The following is a 16,527-nucleotide window of genomic DNA, read 5'->3' on the forward strand; positions in this document are numbered from 1 at the left end:
TGCCCGATTTATCAATAAACAAAAAAGATTAACCTGATCGCTAAACGGCGTAGCGAAAAAAAAATTGAAACGCCAAAATTATGGGTTTTTTTGTCGCGGCGAAATTGCATTAAAATGCAATAATGGGCGATCAAAAGAACGTATCTGCACCAAAATGGTATCACTAAAAATGTCAGCTCGGCATGAAAAAAATAAGCTCTCACTCAACCCTAGATCACGAAAAATGGAGACTCTACGGGTATCGGAAAATGGCGGAATTTTTTTTTTTTTTTTAGCAAAGTTTGGAATTTTTTTTCACCACTTAAATAAAACATAACCTAGACTTGTTTGGTGTCTATGAACTCGTAATGACCTGGAGAATCATTCCGGCAGGTCACAGTTTTAGCATTTAGCGAACCTAGCAAAAAATCCAAACAAAAAACACGCATGGGATTGCACTTTTTTGCAATTTCACTTGGAATTTTTTCCTCATTTTCTAGTACACCTCAGGGTAAAACCAATGATGTCGTTCAAAAGTACATCCCGCAAAAAATAAGCCGTCACATGGCCATATTGACAAAAATATAAAAAAAGTTATGGCTCTGGGAAGGAGGGGAGCGAAAAACGAACATGGAAAAACGGAAAATCCCAAGGTCATGAAGGGGTTAACGGCACTGAGGAATAAGGAGATAGCGCCCCCCCAGAGTCCGAATTTCTCCAGGGTCTCAGCTACTGGGGGTTGCCAAGACCCCAGAGAATATGATTTGAGTCTGTTTTACCAACCCCGATGTTGCAATCACCGTTATCACCCCCTTAGTTACTGTAGGTAAAAATAATAAAATAAAAAAATGTATTTATTTCCATTAGGGTTAGAGTTGGGCTAAAGTTAGGGTTGTGGTTATGGTTGGGATTAGGGGTGTGTTGGGGTTAGGGTTATGGCTAGGATTATGGTTAGGGGTGTGTTGGGGTTAGGGTTAGAATTGAGGGGTTCTACTGTTTAGTTACATCATGGGGTCTCCAAACTCAATATGGCGCCACCATTGATTCCAGCCAATTTTGCATTCAAACGTCAAATGGTGTTCCCTCCCTTCTGAGCCCTGCCATGCACACAACCAGTAGTTTTCCCCCACATATGGGGTATCGCTGTACTCAGGAGAAACTGCACAACAAATTTTATGATCAATTTTCTTCTGATACCCTTGTGAAAATACAATAAATGATTCAAAGTAAATATTTTGTGAAAAAAAGTAAAATTTTCACTTTATTCCTCCACATTGGTATAGTTCTCGTGAAGCACCTGAAGGCTAAATAAACTTCTTGAATGTGGTTTTGACGGGTGCACACTATCGGTGCAGGAGGAAAGCCATCTAATAAGGAAGGCTTTCACTACCTGAGAAATAAAAAGAGCCAAATGTGGGGAAAATGTTTCCTCAAACCACGACAGATGGTGATTATAATGTGATGTAAGCAAAAAGAGAAGTGGCTTAAAAAAAAAAAAAATCATTTAAGAAATACCATATATACTCGAGTATAAGCCAACCTGAGTATAAGCCGAGACCCCTAATTTTGCCACAAAAAACTGGGAAAACGTAATGACTCGAGTATAAGCCTAGGGTGGAAAATGCAGCAGCTTCCGGTAAATGTCAAAAATACAAATAGATACCAATAAAAGTAAAATTAATTGAGACATCAGTAGGTTAAGTGTTTTTGAATATCCATATTGAATCAGGAGCCCCATATAATGCTCCATAAAGTTTATGATGGGCCCCACAAGATGCTCCATATTAAAATATGCCCCATACAATGCTGCACAAATGCGGATTATGGCCCCATAAGATGCTCCATACAGACATTTGCCCCATATAGTGCTGCACAAACGTTGATTATGGCCCCATAAGATGTTCTATAAAGATATTTGCCCCATATAATGTTCCACAAACGTTGATAATGGCCCCATAAGATGCTCCATGAAGATATTTGCCCCGTATAATGCTCCACAAACGTTGATAATGGCCCCATAAGATGCTCCATAAAGATATTTGCCCCATATAATGCTCCACAAACGTTGATAATGGCCCCATAATATGCTCTATAAAGATATATGCCCCAATATAATGCTCCACAAACGTTGATAATGGCCCCATAAGATGCTCTATAAAGATATTTGCCCCATATAATGCTCCACAAACGTTGATAATGGCCCCATAAGATGCTCTATAAAGATATTTGCCCCATATAATGCTCTACAAACGTTGATAATGGCCCCATAAGATGTTCCATAAAGATATTTCCCCCATATAATGCTCCACAAACATTGATTATGCCCCATAAGATGCTCCATGTAGACATTTGCCCCCTATGCTGTTGCTGTGATAAAAAAAAAAAAAAAAAATCACATACTCACCTCTCGTCGCTCAGGGCCCTGGCACTTGCTATAGTCACCTGCTCCACATTTCCACTGCCGCCGCTGTGTCTGCACTGACTGTTCAGGCAGAGGGTGGCGCGCACACTAATCGCATCATCACGCCCTCTGAACTGAGCGTCAGTGCAGAGGACAGGGAAGACGCAGAGGCGGTGGTGAAACGGTGAGCAGGTGAATATTGCGCACTGCGTTATACTCACCTGCTCCTGGCGCGATCCCTGGTTCCCCGGCTCCGGAAGCTTCTTCCTATAGTGAGCGGTCACATGGTACCCCTCATTACAGTAATGAATATGCGGCTCCACCCCTATGGGAGTGGAGTGGGGTCCATATTCATTACTGTAATGAGCGGTACCATGTGACCGCTCACTACAGGAAGAAGCTGCCGGCGCCGGAGAACCAGGGACCTGCAGGGACCGCGCCAGGAGCAGGTGAGTATGATTACACAGCTGCTGCTCCACCTCCCCTGCCGACCCCTGGGTATGACTCAAGTATAAGCCGAGAGGGGCAATTTCAGCCTAAAAAAATGGGCTGAAATTCTCGGCTTATACTCGAGTATATATCGTAATTGTTTATTTAACTCCTACGTCTTTTTTGCATTTTCAATTTATGTTTTTGCATTTTCCTTCTTGTCCTTCTTCCAAGAGCCATAACTTATTTATTTTTCCATGTGATGGCTTGATTTCTTTTTGCCGGATCAATTCTCATTTTGAATATTTATTTTGTCATACAACAAACTGGAGAACAGTAAAGATAATTTGGCCATTGCTGTTTGGGTTTTACATTAATTGTGCTGTAATTATTACCTCTAACATGATTCTCCAGGTCAGAACAATTACAGAGATGCAAAACTTGTAATTTTGCAAAAAAAACAAGTAAGTTGGTATAAGATGCTGTTTATTTAGACTCCTAACTTTCCTTTCCGTCAGAAAGATCAATATATATCTGTAACATCCAGTGACTGAGAAGAATCTGTGACTTCTCGGCATTTAGTGGCCACTACTCACCTGTGCTGTTATCTGTAGGGATCTCCTCCTTACACTGCTCATCACCCCTCACATATGTCTCTGTAGTATTAATATGGGGCAGATCTTCACCCTGAAAGAAGTTGTGAGAGTCACAGATAGATGGATGGAAAAGGCGCGTGAAATGATTTAGAAGAACAGAAAAGATGAAATAGCTGCACGTCTCCTGTATAAATCCAACCTGTCGGCTCCTAATTGTAACCAGAGGTCTCCATAACCAGAAAAATAATTGTGAGGAGTTTCCAGACATCTAATGTCTATGATCAGCTTTATCCTGTCATCTCTACCCAGTATAAAACAAACTGAATGGCCACTTTATTAGAGACACCCGTCTAGTAGCCTGTTGGACTCCTCTGGTCTTCAGAGCCTCAGCAAATTATTATTTTGTCATTTCCAGTAAGTGTTAATCCTTCTACATGAATATTGTCCCTTGAGAGCAGGATAGGTTTTCACAGTTGCCACAATATAGATGAATTGCTCTGAACAAGTAATTCTTACTTGTAAAGCAGATGTTCCATAGGATTAAGAACTAAACACTATAAGAGCCGGGTAAGCAAGAAAAAAAACGTACCATCATGTTCCTGGAAGCAATCCATGACAATACGACCATTGTGGCATCGAGCATTGTCCTGCCGTAAGTGTTCTTCTGCCAGAAAAGGATGAACTTAGTTGACCACTAACCACAAAGCCTAGTTAAGCTCCTGAGCTGAAGAGCTTCAGACACTATAGTTGTAGATCCAGCATTTTATTCAGCTGCAGGACATGACTGTGCACCGCCTGTTCTTAGAACGACTCTTGATAAACGCCTCTGACTTCTTTAATTAATGAGTTCCTTGTATCCATAGGATCTGTTTTTCCTGGATGTTTTTCCTCAGTCACAACATTCTCAGTATAATCTCACCACCATTGTATGTAATAAATGGTCAAAGTCAATTACATCACTTTATGTTCCCATTATAATGTAGATTCACATTGCAAATATCCACAGAAAACTGATCACTGGATTTCCTGCCGTACTCTGAAGTCACTGGTCACATTTCTATTCACGAAAGTTTATATTAGAAAAGCTTTGATGTCTCTAATAAATCGACCATTCAGTGTATAATACTGGTGGATAAAACAAGACTGAACACAAGATCTTCACAGCCATCTACATATCACTGGGAAGCTTGGAGTAACAACCACGGTTGTAAAGGTCCCGACCAGGCCCGTGCAGGTGAAAGCCCACTGACGCCAACACAATCTTCAACGTGATGTGCCTCCGTGGACGAACCTGAATACAAGACATTCACAGCCTCTAACATATCACTGGGAAGCATGGTGGCAACCAGGCCTGAGCGGGTGGAGGCCCAGCCGATACAGCACAATATTCAACTGTATGTGAAGCTGAAGGCGCAAATTCAGCTGAAGTGTATTGCGGCGAAGAGACCAGTACAGTCAGTACGCGGCAATATACACTGCCGGCCAATCAGAGGCCAGCAGCTGACATCGGCTTGCACATGACTGGTGAAGCATGGCAGTCTCGTCATGCGGTCCCGTCGCTGAAAGGCTGAAATCAGCTGCCAGCTTCTGAAGAGATCACCGTGCGGCAGGTGAGTGTAGGGAACAATGTGGGATATGTATACCAAGATGGGGGCCAGAATGAGAGATATATACAGGAGGATTATGAAAGATTCATCTGGTTTTGCATTCATATTACTGCAAAGATATAATGTCACCAATTTGTAATAATAACTTATCGAAAGGTCACATCTCAGAGTTTGTGACTTGCTTGTGACTCACCAGATGGCAGGGCAGCATCAGATCCCAAAATGGCGTCTATGCAAGAGTAGCCCCCCTGGTCTCCTGATCTGACAGTGTGTGACTTCTTCCTTTGGGAGTATGTCAAAGACATTGTTTATGTGCTGCCTTTATCAGCAACACTGGTGAGCTCCGAGATCGCGTTACTGCCGTGCTAATGACCATCGACGGTGACATGGTGCAGTGTGTTTGGGTAGAACTGGATTAATGCATTGATGTGTGTTATGTGAGAAAAGGAGGACACGTACAACATTTATAAACATCACGTGCTAAACTTGGAGAGCGTATGCTCATTATGTGCCATTCTCCATTGTGCATGTAATACATTTTGGAACATACCGTATTTTTCGGACTAAAAGACACACTTTTTTCCAAAAAATCTTTTGGGGAAAATGGAGGTGCGTTTTATAGTCGGAATATACTTACAAATACTGTGGCGGCAGCAGGAGTCGGGCGATTCTGCGATGGTCCCGGTCCGACGCTGCCAGGCGATGATCACACTCCCTTCCCAGGTTCGGGAGTGGTGCTCTGTGGTGCAAGGGGTCTCCACCGGCATTTTGTGAAAGCCCAGAGACCCCGCACATCCATTTCTGCGATGCGGTGGCCTCCGGGAAAATGGCCGCCCGGGGCGGCGCATGCTCCGATTGAGATCGCGTTGCCGAGATCTCAATCTGAGCATGTGCCTCTCTTGGCGGCCATTTTCCCAGAGGCCACAGCATCGCAGCATTGGATGTGCGGGGCCTCCGGGCTTTCACAAAATGGCCACTGAGCCCCCCGCACCACAGAGCACCACCGTCTCACCTGCCCGCGCCTGCCCACACAAGCCGCACCTGCCCGAGATGGGAGTCATATCACAGGACCACCGAACACCACCTGTGACTAGGCTCCACCAGTGTTGCCGATCCCCCCCGATAAGCTGAATTCAGACTGTAAGACAGACCCCCATTTGACACATTCATTTTTTTCCCCATTTTCCTTTTGAAAACTTGGAGTGCGTCTTATGGTCTGAAAAATACAGTACCTCTTTGAAACCCGATGAATCTCTAATAATCACCCTGTACATAATACCAGGATGGGGCCAGGATGAGGGACATATATACCAGGATGGGAAGGGGGTAGTGGGGGGGCATTCTAGTCTAAATCTTGCACCAGGGCACATTATGCCACTGCTGGGAAGATTTCATGACACCTTCTCTCCATCTACCTGATGATCCTGTGGAACATTGAGATCTTCTTTTTTACAGTCCTGTGGAAGAAGAGGACGGGGACATCTCTCTGGTGTTGTCCTCTTACTGGATAGATCTGAAGGAAACACATACAGGGACTGAATTCATTGTTTACATACAGATATTTATAGGCTGTGTGTATTTAGTCCTGTCTATTACCTGGTGATGTGAGAGGTTGGGGAACCTCCATCATGACGTCCTTGTACAGATCTCTGTGTCCTTCTAAATACTCCCACTCCTCCATGGAGAAATAGATGGCGACATCCTGACACCTTATAGGAACCTGACACATACAATGATACCGTCATCCCCCCGATCCCTCCATAGCGTTAAGGTACCTTCACACGAAACGACGCTGCAGCGATAGCGACAACGATGCCGATCGCTGCAGCGTCGCTGTTTGATCGCTGGAGAGCTGTCACACAGACCGCTCTCCAGCGACCAACGATGCCGAAGTCCCCGGGTAACCAGGGTAAACATCGGGTTGCTAAGCGCAGGGCCGCGCTTAGTAACCCGATGTTTACCCTGGTTACCAGCGTAAAATGTAAAAAAAACCAAACAGCACATACTTACATTCGCGTCCCCCGGCGTCCGCTTCCTGCACTGACTGACTGACTGAGCGCTGGCAGTAGCAGGGCACAGCGGTGACGCTGTGCTGTGCTTTCACTTTCCGGCGCTCAGTCAGTCAGTCAGTGCAGGAAGCGGACGGCGGGGGACGCGAATGTAAGTATGTGCTGTTTGTTTTTTTTACATTTTACACTGGTAACCAGGGTAAACATCGGGTTACTAAGCGCGGCCCTGCGCTTAGTAACCCGATGTTTACCCTGGTTACCAGTGTAAAATATCGCTGGTATCGTTGCTTTTGCTGTCAAACACAACGATACACGGCGATCGGACGACCAAATAAAGTTCTGAACTTTATTCAGCGACCAGCGACATCACAGCAGGATCCTGATCGCTGCTGCGTGTCAAACTAAACGATATCGCTAGCCAGGACGCTGCAACGTCACGGATCGCTAGCGATGTCGTTACAAAGTCGTTTCGTGTGAAGGTACCTTAACTGTATAATGTCCCAGCATTCCCAGCAGTGTCACCTCTCCAGTCAGCAGCTCAATCATCTTGTAGGTGAGTTCTAGGATCTTCTGGTCATTGATGTCCTCATGTATCAGGGGGTGAGGTGGAGGTCCTGTGATTGGGCTCAGGGGTCTTCCCCATTCCTCAGACACAGGGGCCTGACAGCGCTCACTAGAGGTCTTCTTCACTACTGTGTAATCCTGGTTATGGAGAGACACATTAATAAATCTCACTACAGACATTCCCAGAGTCCTCACCTCTCCAGTTCTGTCCATCTGTTATTCCCATAGATAAGAATGATGTAATGTGACGCCATCAGAATCTCTCACCTCTCCAGTAAGCCGGAAGAGGATCTCTAGGGTGAGGTGTAATATCCTCTCCGCCATCTTGTCCCTGTCCCTATCCATCCTTGTAGGGTCACTCAGGAGAAGTCTCTTATATAGAAGATCTCCACTGAGAGGATCCAATATTGTAGGGACCTGAATGGGGAGAAGAAGACGATGTGACATCATAAAGATCCCATGTAAGAAACCTCCGGAGCTGTTACCGGCGTCACATGATCACTACATCCAGTCATGGCCCCGTCCTGCCCCCGGTATAACACACAGTCCCATTATAGTCACATACAGAGATGTATCACAGGCTCAGCACTGAGGGGGTTAATGTCCCCTGCGCCCAGTAATGGGGAACCTCCAGCACCTACCTCCACCTGCAGAGCCGCACACCACATATATGGCTGTTCTGTGTGCACAGGACCTGTGATGAGGTCACAGGAGGGGAGGAGTCAGGGGTCACATGATCAGGGGCCTCAGTGTATGCAGGACTCTGCTGTGCTGGTTGTCATGGTGCTGGATGAGGGGAAGTTTATGTGTGGGGTCAGGAGGGGTTTACAGGGTGGATGCAAGCAGCACCGTGTGTATGAGGTGTACGGAGCAGAGCCATGTGTTCGAGGTGTACGGAGCGGAGCCATGTGTACGGAGCGGAGCCATGTGTGCGAGGTGTACGGAGTGGAGCCATGTGTGCGAGGTGTACGGAGTGGAGCCATGTGTAGGAGGTGTACGAAGCGGAGCCGTGTGTGTACGAGGTGTACGGAGTGGAGCCGTGTGTGTACGAGGTGTACGGAGCGGAGCCGTGTGTGTGCGAGGTGTACGGAGTGGAGCCATGTGTACGAGGTGTACGGAGTGGAGCCGTGTGTGTTCGAGGTGTACGGAGCGGAGCCATGTGTACAGAACGGAGCCATGTGTGCGAGGTGTACAGAGCAGAGCCATGTGTGCGAGGTGTACGGAGCAGACTCATGTGTACGACTTGTGGGATCAGGAGAAGTTTACAGATTGTATGTTATTAGTTAGAACAAAGAAGTTGGATGAAAAAAATTACTTTTAATATACAATTCAGTGGAGAAAAAAGTATTTAGTCAGCCACCAATTGTGCAAGTTCTCCCATTTAAAAAGATGAGAGAGGCCTGTAATTGACATCATAGGTAGACCACAAATATGAGAGTCAAAATGAGAAAACAAATCCAGAAAATCACCTTGTCTGATTTGGTAAGATTTATTTTGCAAATTAGAGTGGAAAATAAGTATTTGGTCATCTAAAAACATGCAAGATTTCTGGCTCTCACAGACCTGTAACTTCTTCTTTAAGAGGCTCCTCTGTCCTCCAATCATTACTTGTAGTAATGGCACCTGTTTGAACTTGTTATCAGTATAAAAAACACATGTCCACAACCTCAAACAGTCACACTCCAAACTCCACTATGGTGAAGAGCAAAGAGCTGTTGAAGGACACGAGAAACAAAATTGTAGCCCTGCACCAGGCTGGGAAAACTGAATCTGCGATAGGCAAGCAGCTTGGTGTGATGAAATCAACTGTGGGAGCAATAATAAGAACATGGAAGACATACAAGACCACTGATAATCTCCCTCGATCTGGGGCTCCACGCAAGATCTCAACCCGTGGGGTCAAAACAATCACAAGAACAGTGAGCAAAAATCCCAGAATTACACGGGGGACCTAGTGAATTACCTGCATAAAGCTGGGACCACCGAAACAAATGCTACAATCAGTACTACACAAGGCCGCCAGGGACTCAGATCCTGCAGTGCCAGATGTGTCCCCCTGCTTAAGCCAGTACATGTCCGGGCCTGTCTGAGGTTTGCTAGAGAGCATTTGGATTATCCAGAAGAGTATTGGGAGAATGTCATATGGTCTGATGAAACCAAAGCAGAACTGTTTGGTAGAAACAAAACTTTTCGTGTTTGGAGGAGACAGAATGCTAAGTTGCATCCAAAGAACACCATACCTACTGTGAAGCATGGGGGTGGCAATATCATGCTTTGGTGCTGTTTATCTGCAAAGAGACCAGGACAACTGATCCGTGTACATGAAAGAATGAATGGGGCCATGTATTGTAAGATTTTGAGTGCAAACCTCCTTCAATCAGCAAGGGCATTGAAGATTAAACGTGGATGTGTCTTTCAAGCACACCGCCAGGGCAACAAAGGAGTGGCTTCGTAAGAAGCATATGAAGGTCCTGGAGTGGCCTAGCCAGTCTCCAGATCTCAACTCCATAGAAAACCTTTGGAGGGAGTTGAAAGTCTGTGTTGTCCAGCGACAGGTCCAAAACATCACTGCTCTAGAGGGGATCTGCATGGTGGAATGGGCCAACATACCACCAACAGTGTGTGCCAACCTTGTGAAGAATTACAGAAAACATTTGACCTCTGTCATTGCCAACAAAGGATATTAACAAAATATTGAGATGAACTTTTGTTAATGACCAATTACTTATTTTCCACCATAATATGCAAAATAAATCTTGCCAAATCAGACAAGGTGATTTTCTGGATTTGTTTTCTCATTTTGACTCTCATAGTTGTGGTCTACCTAAGATGTCAATTACAGGCCTCTCTCATCTTTTTTTAAGTGGGAGAACTTGCAAAATTGGTGGCTGACTAAATACTTTTTCCCCCACTGTATATAAAATGTTCTTCTCTTCGCCACATAAACAAACAAGAAACCACACAGATGTTCATATTATAAATAGAGAACTGTCCCTAATAATTATCCCGCACCATTAATTTGTCAGGACGCCTGTCAGTGATAACCCCGTCTGTGATGGTATAATTATCTGGGATGCATTAATGTGATGAGGATAAATCCCATATTAATGAGAGATAGGAACAATCTCACCCAAATCCATAACAGGCAGCTCAGAAGAGATGCTCAAAAATTATCCTTCATACGATTAGGGGGTAATTTGTCCAATCCCCACAGTGCACCCTGACCAGAAGGATCTCATGCCAGATTATCTCCTGACTCATTTCCTCTATTCTTCATCCGTTAACGGGGTTATATCGGGCCAGAAATCAATCCCAGTACCATGTGACGTTACACTGAAAACACGGCCGTGTTGATTCGAGGATCGAGATAAAAAAGCAGCTTAAAGGGCCACTGTCACCCCCCTCCAGCCGTTATAAACTAAAAGAGCCACCTTGTGCAGCAGTAATGCTGCATTCTAACAAGGTGGCTCTTTTAGTTTTTGGTTCAAGTATTCCCAAAATAAAGCGTTTTGAAACATCCAAAATACCTGTCTTTAGCCAGGGAGGTGGGTCCTCACTCCCCAGCTTGAACCGCTACTCTGCCGTCACTCCAATGTTCAGGGGCTTTCGGCGCCGCCCCCTCAGCGCTGTTTACGCTTCAAAACCGGCGCCTGCGCTGTGTACTACTGTGCTGCGCAGGCGCAGTAAGCTCTGGCTGTCTGATGTCCCAGCCAGGCTTGCAGACTGCGCCTGTGCGGGCAGTGCGGCCACCCACCTTTGGAATCCCAGCCCCGCACTGTGTTATGCATTATGCACAGTGCGGGGCTGGGATTCCAAAAGTGGGTGGCCGCACTGCCCGCACAGGCGCAGTCTGCAAGCCTGGCTGGGACGTCAGACGGCCAGAGCTTACTGCGCCTGCGCAGCACAGTAGTACACAGCGCAGGCGCCGGTTTTGAAGCGTAAACAGCGCTGAGGGGGCGGCGCCGAAAGCCCCTGAACATTGGAGTGACGGCACAGTAGCGGTTCAAGCTGGGGAGTGAGGACTAACCTCCCTGGCTAAAGACAGGTATTTTGGATAAGTTTCAAAACGCTTTATTTTGGGAATACTTGAACCAAAAACTAAAAGAACCACCTTGTTAGAATGCAGCATTACTGCTGCACAAGGTGGCTCTTTTAGTTTATAACGGCTGGAGGGGGGTGACAGTGGCCCTTTAACCCTTTGAGTTCTTGTTTTTCGCTCCACTCCTTCCCAGAGCCATAACTTTATTTTTCCATCAATATGGCCATGTGAGGGCTTGTTTCTTGTGGGACAAGTTGCACTTTTGAAAGACATCATTGGTTTTAGCATGTCGTGTACTAGAAAACGGCTAAAAAATTCCAAGTGCGGTGAAATTGCAAAAAAAGTGCAATCCCACACTTGTTTTTTGTTTGGCTTTTTTGCTAACTAAATGCTAACACTGACCTGCCATTATGATTCTCCAGGTCATTACGAGTTCATAGACACCAAACATGTCTAGGTTATATTTTATCTAAGTGGTGAAAAAAAATTCCAAACTTTGCTTTAAAAAAAATTGTGCAACATTCCGATACCCGTAGCATCTCCATTTTTCATGATCTGGGGTCGGGTAGGGATTATTTTTTGCGTGCCGAGCTGACGTTTTTATTGATACCACGTTTGTGCAGATACGTTCTTTTGATCGCCCGTTATTGCATTTTAATGCAATGTCGCGGTGACCAAAAGAATGTAATTGTGGCGTTTCGAATTTTTTTTCCTGCTACGCTGTTTAGCGATCAGGTTAATGCTTTTTTTTATTGATAGATCGGGCAATTCTGAATGCGGCGATACCAAATATGTGTAGGTTTGATTTTTTTAAATTGTTTTATTTTGAATGGGGCGAAAGGGGGTTACATAGTTACATAGTTATTAAGGTTGAAGGAAGACTTTAAGTCCATCTAGTTCAACCCATAGCCTAACCTAACATGCCCTAACATGTTGATCCAGAGGAAGGCAAAAAAAAAACATGTGGCAAAGAGTAAGCTCCACATTGGGGAAAAAAATTCCTTCCCGACTCCACATACGGCAATCAGACTAGTTCCCTGGATCAACGCCCTATCAAGGACTCTAGTATATATAACCTGTAACATTATACTTTTCCAGAAAGGTATCCAGTCCCCTCTTAAATTTAAGTAATGAATCACTCATTACAACATCATACGGCAGAGAGTTCCATAGTCTCACTGCTCTTACAGTAAAGAATCCGCGTCTGTTATTATGCTTAAACCTTCTTTCCTCCAGAAGTAGAGGATGCCCCCTTGTCCCTGTCTCAGGTCTATGATTAAAAAGATCATCAGAAAGGTCTTTGTACTGTCCCCTCATATATTTATACATTAACATAAGATCACCCCTTAGCCTTCGTTTTTCCAAACTAAATAGCCCCAAGTGTAATAACCTATCTTGGTATTGCAGACCCCCCAGTCCTCTAATAACCTTGGTCGCCCTTCTCCGCACCCGCTCCAGTTCAGCTATGTCTTTCTTATACACCGGAGACCAGAACTGTGCACAGTATTCTAAGTGTGGTCGAACTAGTGACTTATATAGAGGTAAAATTATGTTCTCCTCATGAGCATCTATGCCTCTTTTAATGCATCCCATTATTTTATTTGCCTTTGTAGCAGCTGCCTGACACTGGCCACTGAACATGATTTAAACTTTTATATATATATATATATATATATATATATATATATATATATATATATATATATTTTTTTTTTTTTTTTTTTTTTTTTTTTTCATATTTTTTTAAACTTTTTTTTTTTACTTTTGCCATGCTTCAATAGCCTCAATGGGAGGCTAGAAGCTGGCATAGCCTGATCATCAGATCGCTCCTATGTAGCTGAATTACAGGCTTGCTATGAGCGTCGACCACAGGGTGGCGCTCACAGCAGGCCAGCATCAGCAACCATAGAGGTCTCAAGGAGACCTCTGGTTGTTATGCCTACGCATCGCTGACCTCCGATCATGTGACGGGGGACGGCGATGCGCTCATTTCCGGACCAATGGCCGGAAGCGCCGGTTAAATGCCACTGTCAGCATTTGACAGCGGCATTTAACTAGTTAATAGAGGCGGGTGAATCGTGATTTCACCCGCTGCTATTGCGGGCACATGTCAGCTGTTAAAAACAGCTGACATGTCCCGGGTTTGATGCTGGCTCACCACCGGAGCCCACATCAAAGCAGGGGATCCGACCTCTGCAGTAATAGTACGACAGAGGTCAGTAAGAGGTTAAGGTTAATTTGGATATTTAATCACCTTAAAACGGGTGGGTAATTAATTTTCCCAAGGGACCACATGAGGAACTGGGACAGTTGTAGTGGGCTGAACCAATCAGCAGAACTTAAAGGGACACTGTCACCCCCTCCAGCCGTTATAAACTAGAAGAGCCACCTTGTGCAGCAGTAAAGCTGCATTCTACCAAGGTGGCTCTTTTAGTTTTTGTTGCTGTTATTCCCCAAATAAAGGTATTTATAATTCTGCCCAAATACCTTTCTTTATAATAATAATAATAATTTTTATTTATATAGCGCCAACATATTCCGCAGCGCTTTACAACTTATAGAGGGGACTTGTACATACAATAGACATTACAGCATAACAGAAATCACAGTTCAAAACAGATACCAGTAGGAATGAGGGCCCTGCTCGCAAGCTTACAAACTATGAGGAAAAGGGGAGACACGAGAGGTGGATGGTAACAATTGCATTAGTTATTTGGACCAGCCATAGTGTAAGGCTCGGGTGTTCATGTAAACTGCATGAACCAGTTAACAGCCTAAGTATGTAGCAGTACAGACACAGAGTGCTATTAACTGCATAAAGTGTATGAGAACATGATGCGAGGAACCTGATTGTTTTTTTTTTTTATAGGCCACACAGGGATAGTTAGGTTAATGTGTTGAGGCGGTAGGCCAATCTGAACAAATGCGTTTTTAGGGCACGCTTAAAATTGTGGGGATTGGGGATTAATCGTATTAACCTGGGTAGTGCATTCCAAAGAATCGGCGCAGCACGTGTAAAGTCTTGGAGACGGGAATGGGAGGTTCTGATTATTGAGGATGCTAGCCTGAGGTCATTAGTGGAGCGGAGGGCACGGGTAGGGTGGTAGACTGAGACCAGAGAGGAGATGTAGGGTGGTGCTGAGCCATGGAGTGCTTTGTGGATGAGGGTAGTAGTTTTGTACTGGATTCTGGAGTGGATGGGTAGCCAGTGTAATGACTGGCACAAGGTAGAGGCATCGGTGTAACGGTTGGTGAGGAATATGATCCTGGCAGCAGCATTCAGGACAGATTGGAGCGGGGAGAGTTTGGTAAGAGGGAGGCCGATTAGTAGTGAGTTACAATAGTCCAGATGAGAATGAATAAGTGAGACAGTAAGAGTTTTTGCAGAGTCGAAAGTAAGAAAAGGGTGAATTCTAGAAATGTTTTTGAGATGCAGATAAGAAGAGGGAGCCAGTGATCGGATGTGGGGGGTGAATGAAAGCTCAGAATCAAGTATGACCCCAAGGCAGCGGGCATGTTGCTTTGGAGTAATGATGGAACCGCACACGGAGATGGCAATGTCAGGCAAAGGTAGGTTAGTAGAGGGAGAGAACACGAGGAGTTCAGTTTTTGACAGGTTCAGTTTCAGATAGAGGGAGGACATGATGTTAGAGACAGCGGTAAGACAATCACTGGTGTTTTCTAAGAAGGTCGGCGTGATAACAGGAGAAGAGGTGTATAATTGGGTGTCGTCAGCATAGAGATGGTACTGGAACCCAAATCTACTGATTGTTTGTCCAATAGGGGCAGTATACAAAGAGAAGAGGAGGGGGCCTAGGACTGATCCTTGAGGAACCCCAACAGTAAGGGGAAGGTGAGAGGAGGAGGAACCAGCAAAACATACAGTGAAGGATCGGTCAGAGAGATAGGAGGAGAACCAAGAGAGAACGGTGTCCTTGATGCCGATGGAGCGGAGCATAGTGAGGAGGAGCTGATGATCCACAGTGTCGAATGCTGCGGAGAGATCCAAGAGAATTAGCATGGAGTAGTGACCATTAGATTTAGCTGTTAGTAGTAGTCATTAGAGACTTTAGTGAGGGCAGTTTCAGTAGAGTGTAAAGAGCGGAAGCCAGATTGAAGAGGGTCGAGAAGAGAGTTATCTGAGAGATAGCGGGTAAGACGGGAGTGGACCAGGCGTTCGAGGAGTTTAGAGATGAAGGGAAGATTAGAGACAGGTCTATAATTAGCGGCACAATTTTGGTCGAGGGATGTTTTTTTAAGTAATGGATGTATGATGGCATGCTTAAATGAGGAGGGAAAAGTACCGGAAGTGAGGGAAAGGTTGAATATTTTTGTTAGGTGAGAGGTGACAGCCGGGGAAAGGGACTGGAGGAGGTGTGACGGAATGGGGTCACTGGTGCAAGTGGTCGGGCGAGAAGATGCAAGGAGCCTGCTTACTTCTTCTTCTGTAACTGGTTCAAAGTCAGAGAGTGAACTAGATGCAGTGGGGGAGGGAGGACAGTGCATGGTATGAAGAGATTGGGAGATGATTTCCTGTCGAATGTGGTCAATTTTTTCTTTGAAGTAATTGGCCAGATCATCAGCGCGGAGATCTGTGGTTGGGGCCTGCTCTCTTGGGTTGAGTAGGGACTGGAAAGTGTCGAAGAGACGTTTAGGGTTATTGGACAGCGAGGTGATGAGGGTGTTGAAATAGGTTTGTTTGGAGAGGTGAAGGGCAGAGTTGTATGTTTTTAGCATGAACTTATAATGGATGAAATCTTCGGGTAGATTAGATTTTCTCCATAGACGTTCGGCGCACCTGGAGCACCGCTGCAGGAAACGTGTTTGCAGCGTGTGCCACGGTTGTCGCCGTCTGTGTCGAGTTGTTCTATGTATAGGAGGTGCAGCTTCATCCAGGGCACTT

The 16,527-nt window shown here is 45.1% G+C and overlaps 1 protein-coding gene across 1 annotated transcript in view; it reads right to left on the reverse strand.

Annotated features, from left to right (window-relative positions):
- The window catches only part of LOC143768162 (uncharacterized), a 75,670-nt gene that overhangs the window by 9,384 nt on the left and 49,759 nt on the right, over positions 1–16,527 (reverse strand). The window contains 3 exon segments of the mRNA XM_077256851.1: positions 3,406–3,496; positions 6,428–6,525; positions 6,609–6,726. Of these exon segments, the coding sequence (XP_077112966.1) occupies positions 3,406–3,496; positions 6,428–6,525; positions 6,609–6,726 (307 nt within the window).

The sequence above is a fragment of the Ranitomeya variabilis genome, chromosome 4 (genome assembly GCF_051348905.1).
Source record: "Ranitomeya variabilis isolate aRanVar5 chromosome 4, aRanVar5.hap1, whole genome shotgun sequence".
NCBI classification, from domain to species: domain Eukaryota; kingdom Metazoa; phylum Chordata; class Amphibia; order Anura; family Dendrobatidae; genus Ranitomeya; species Ranitomeya variabilis.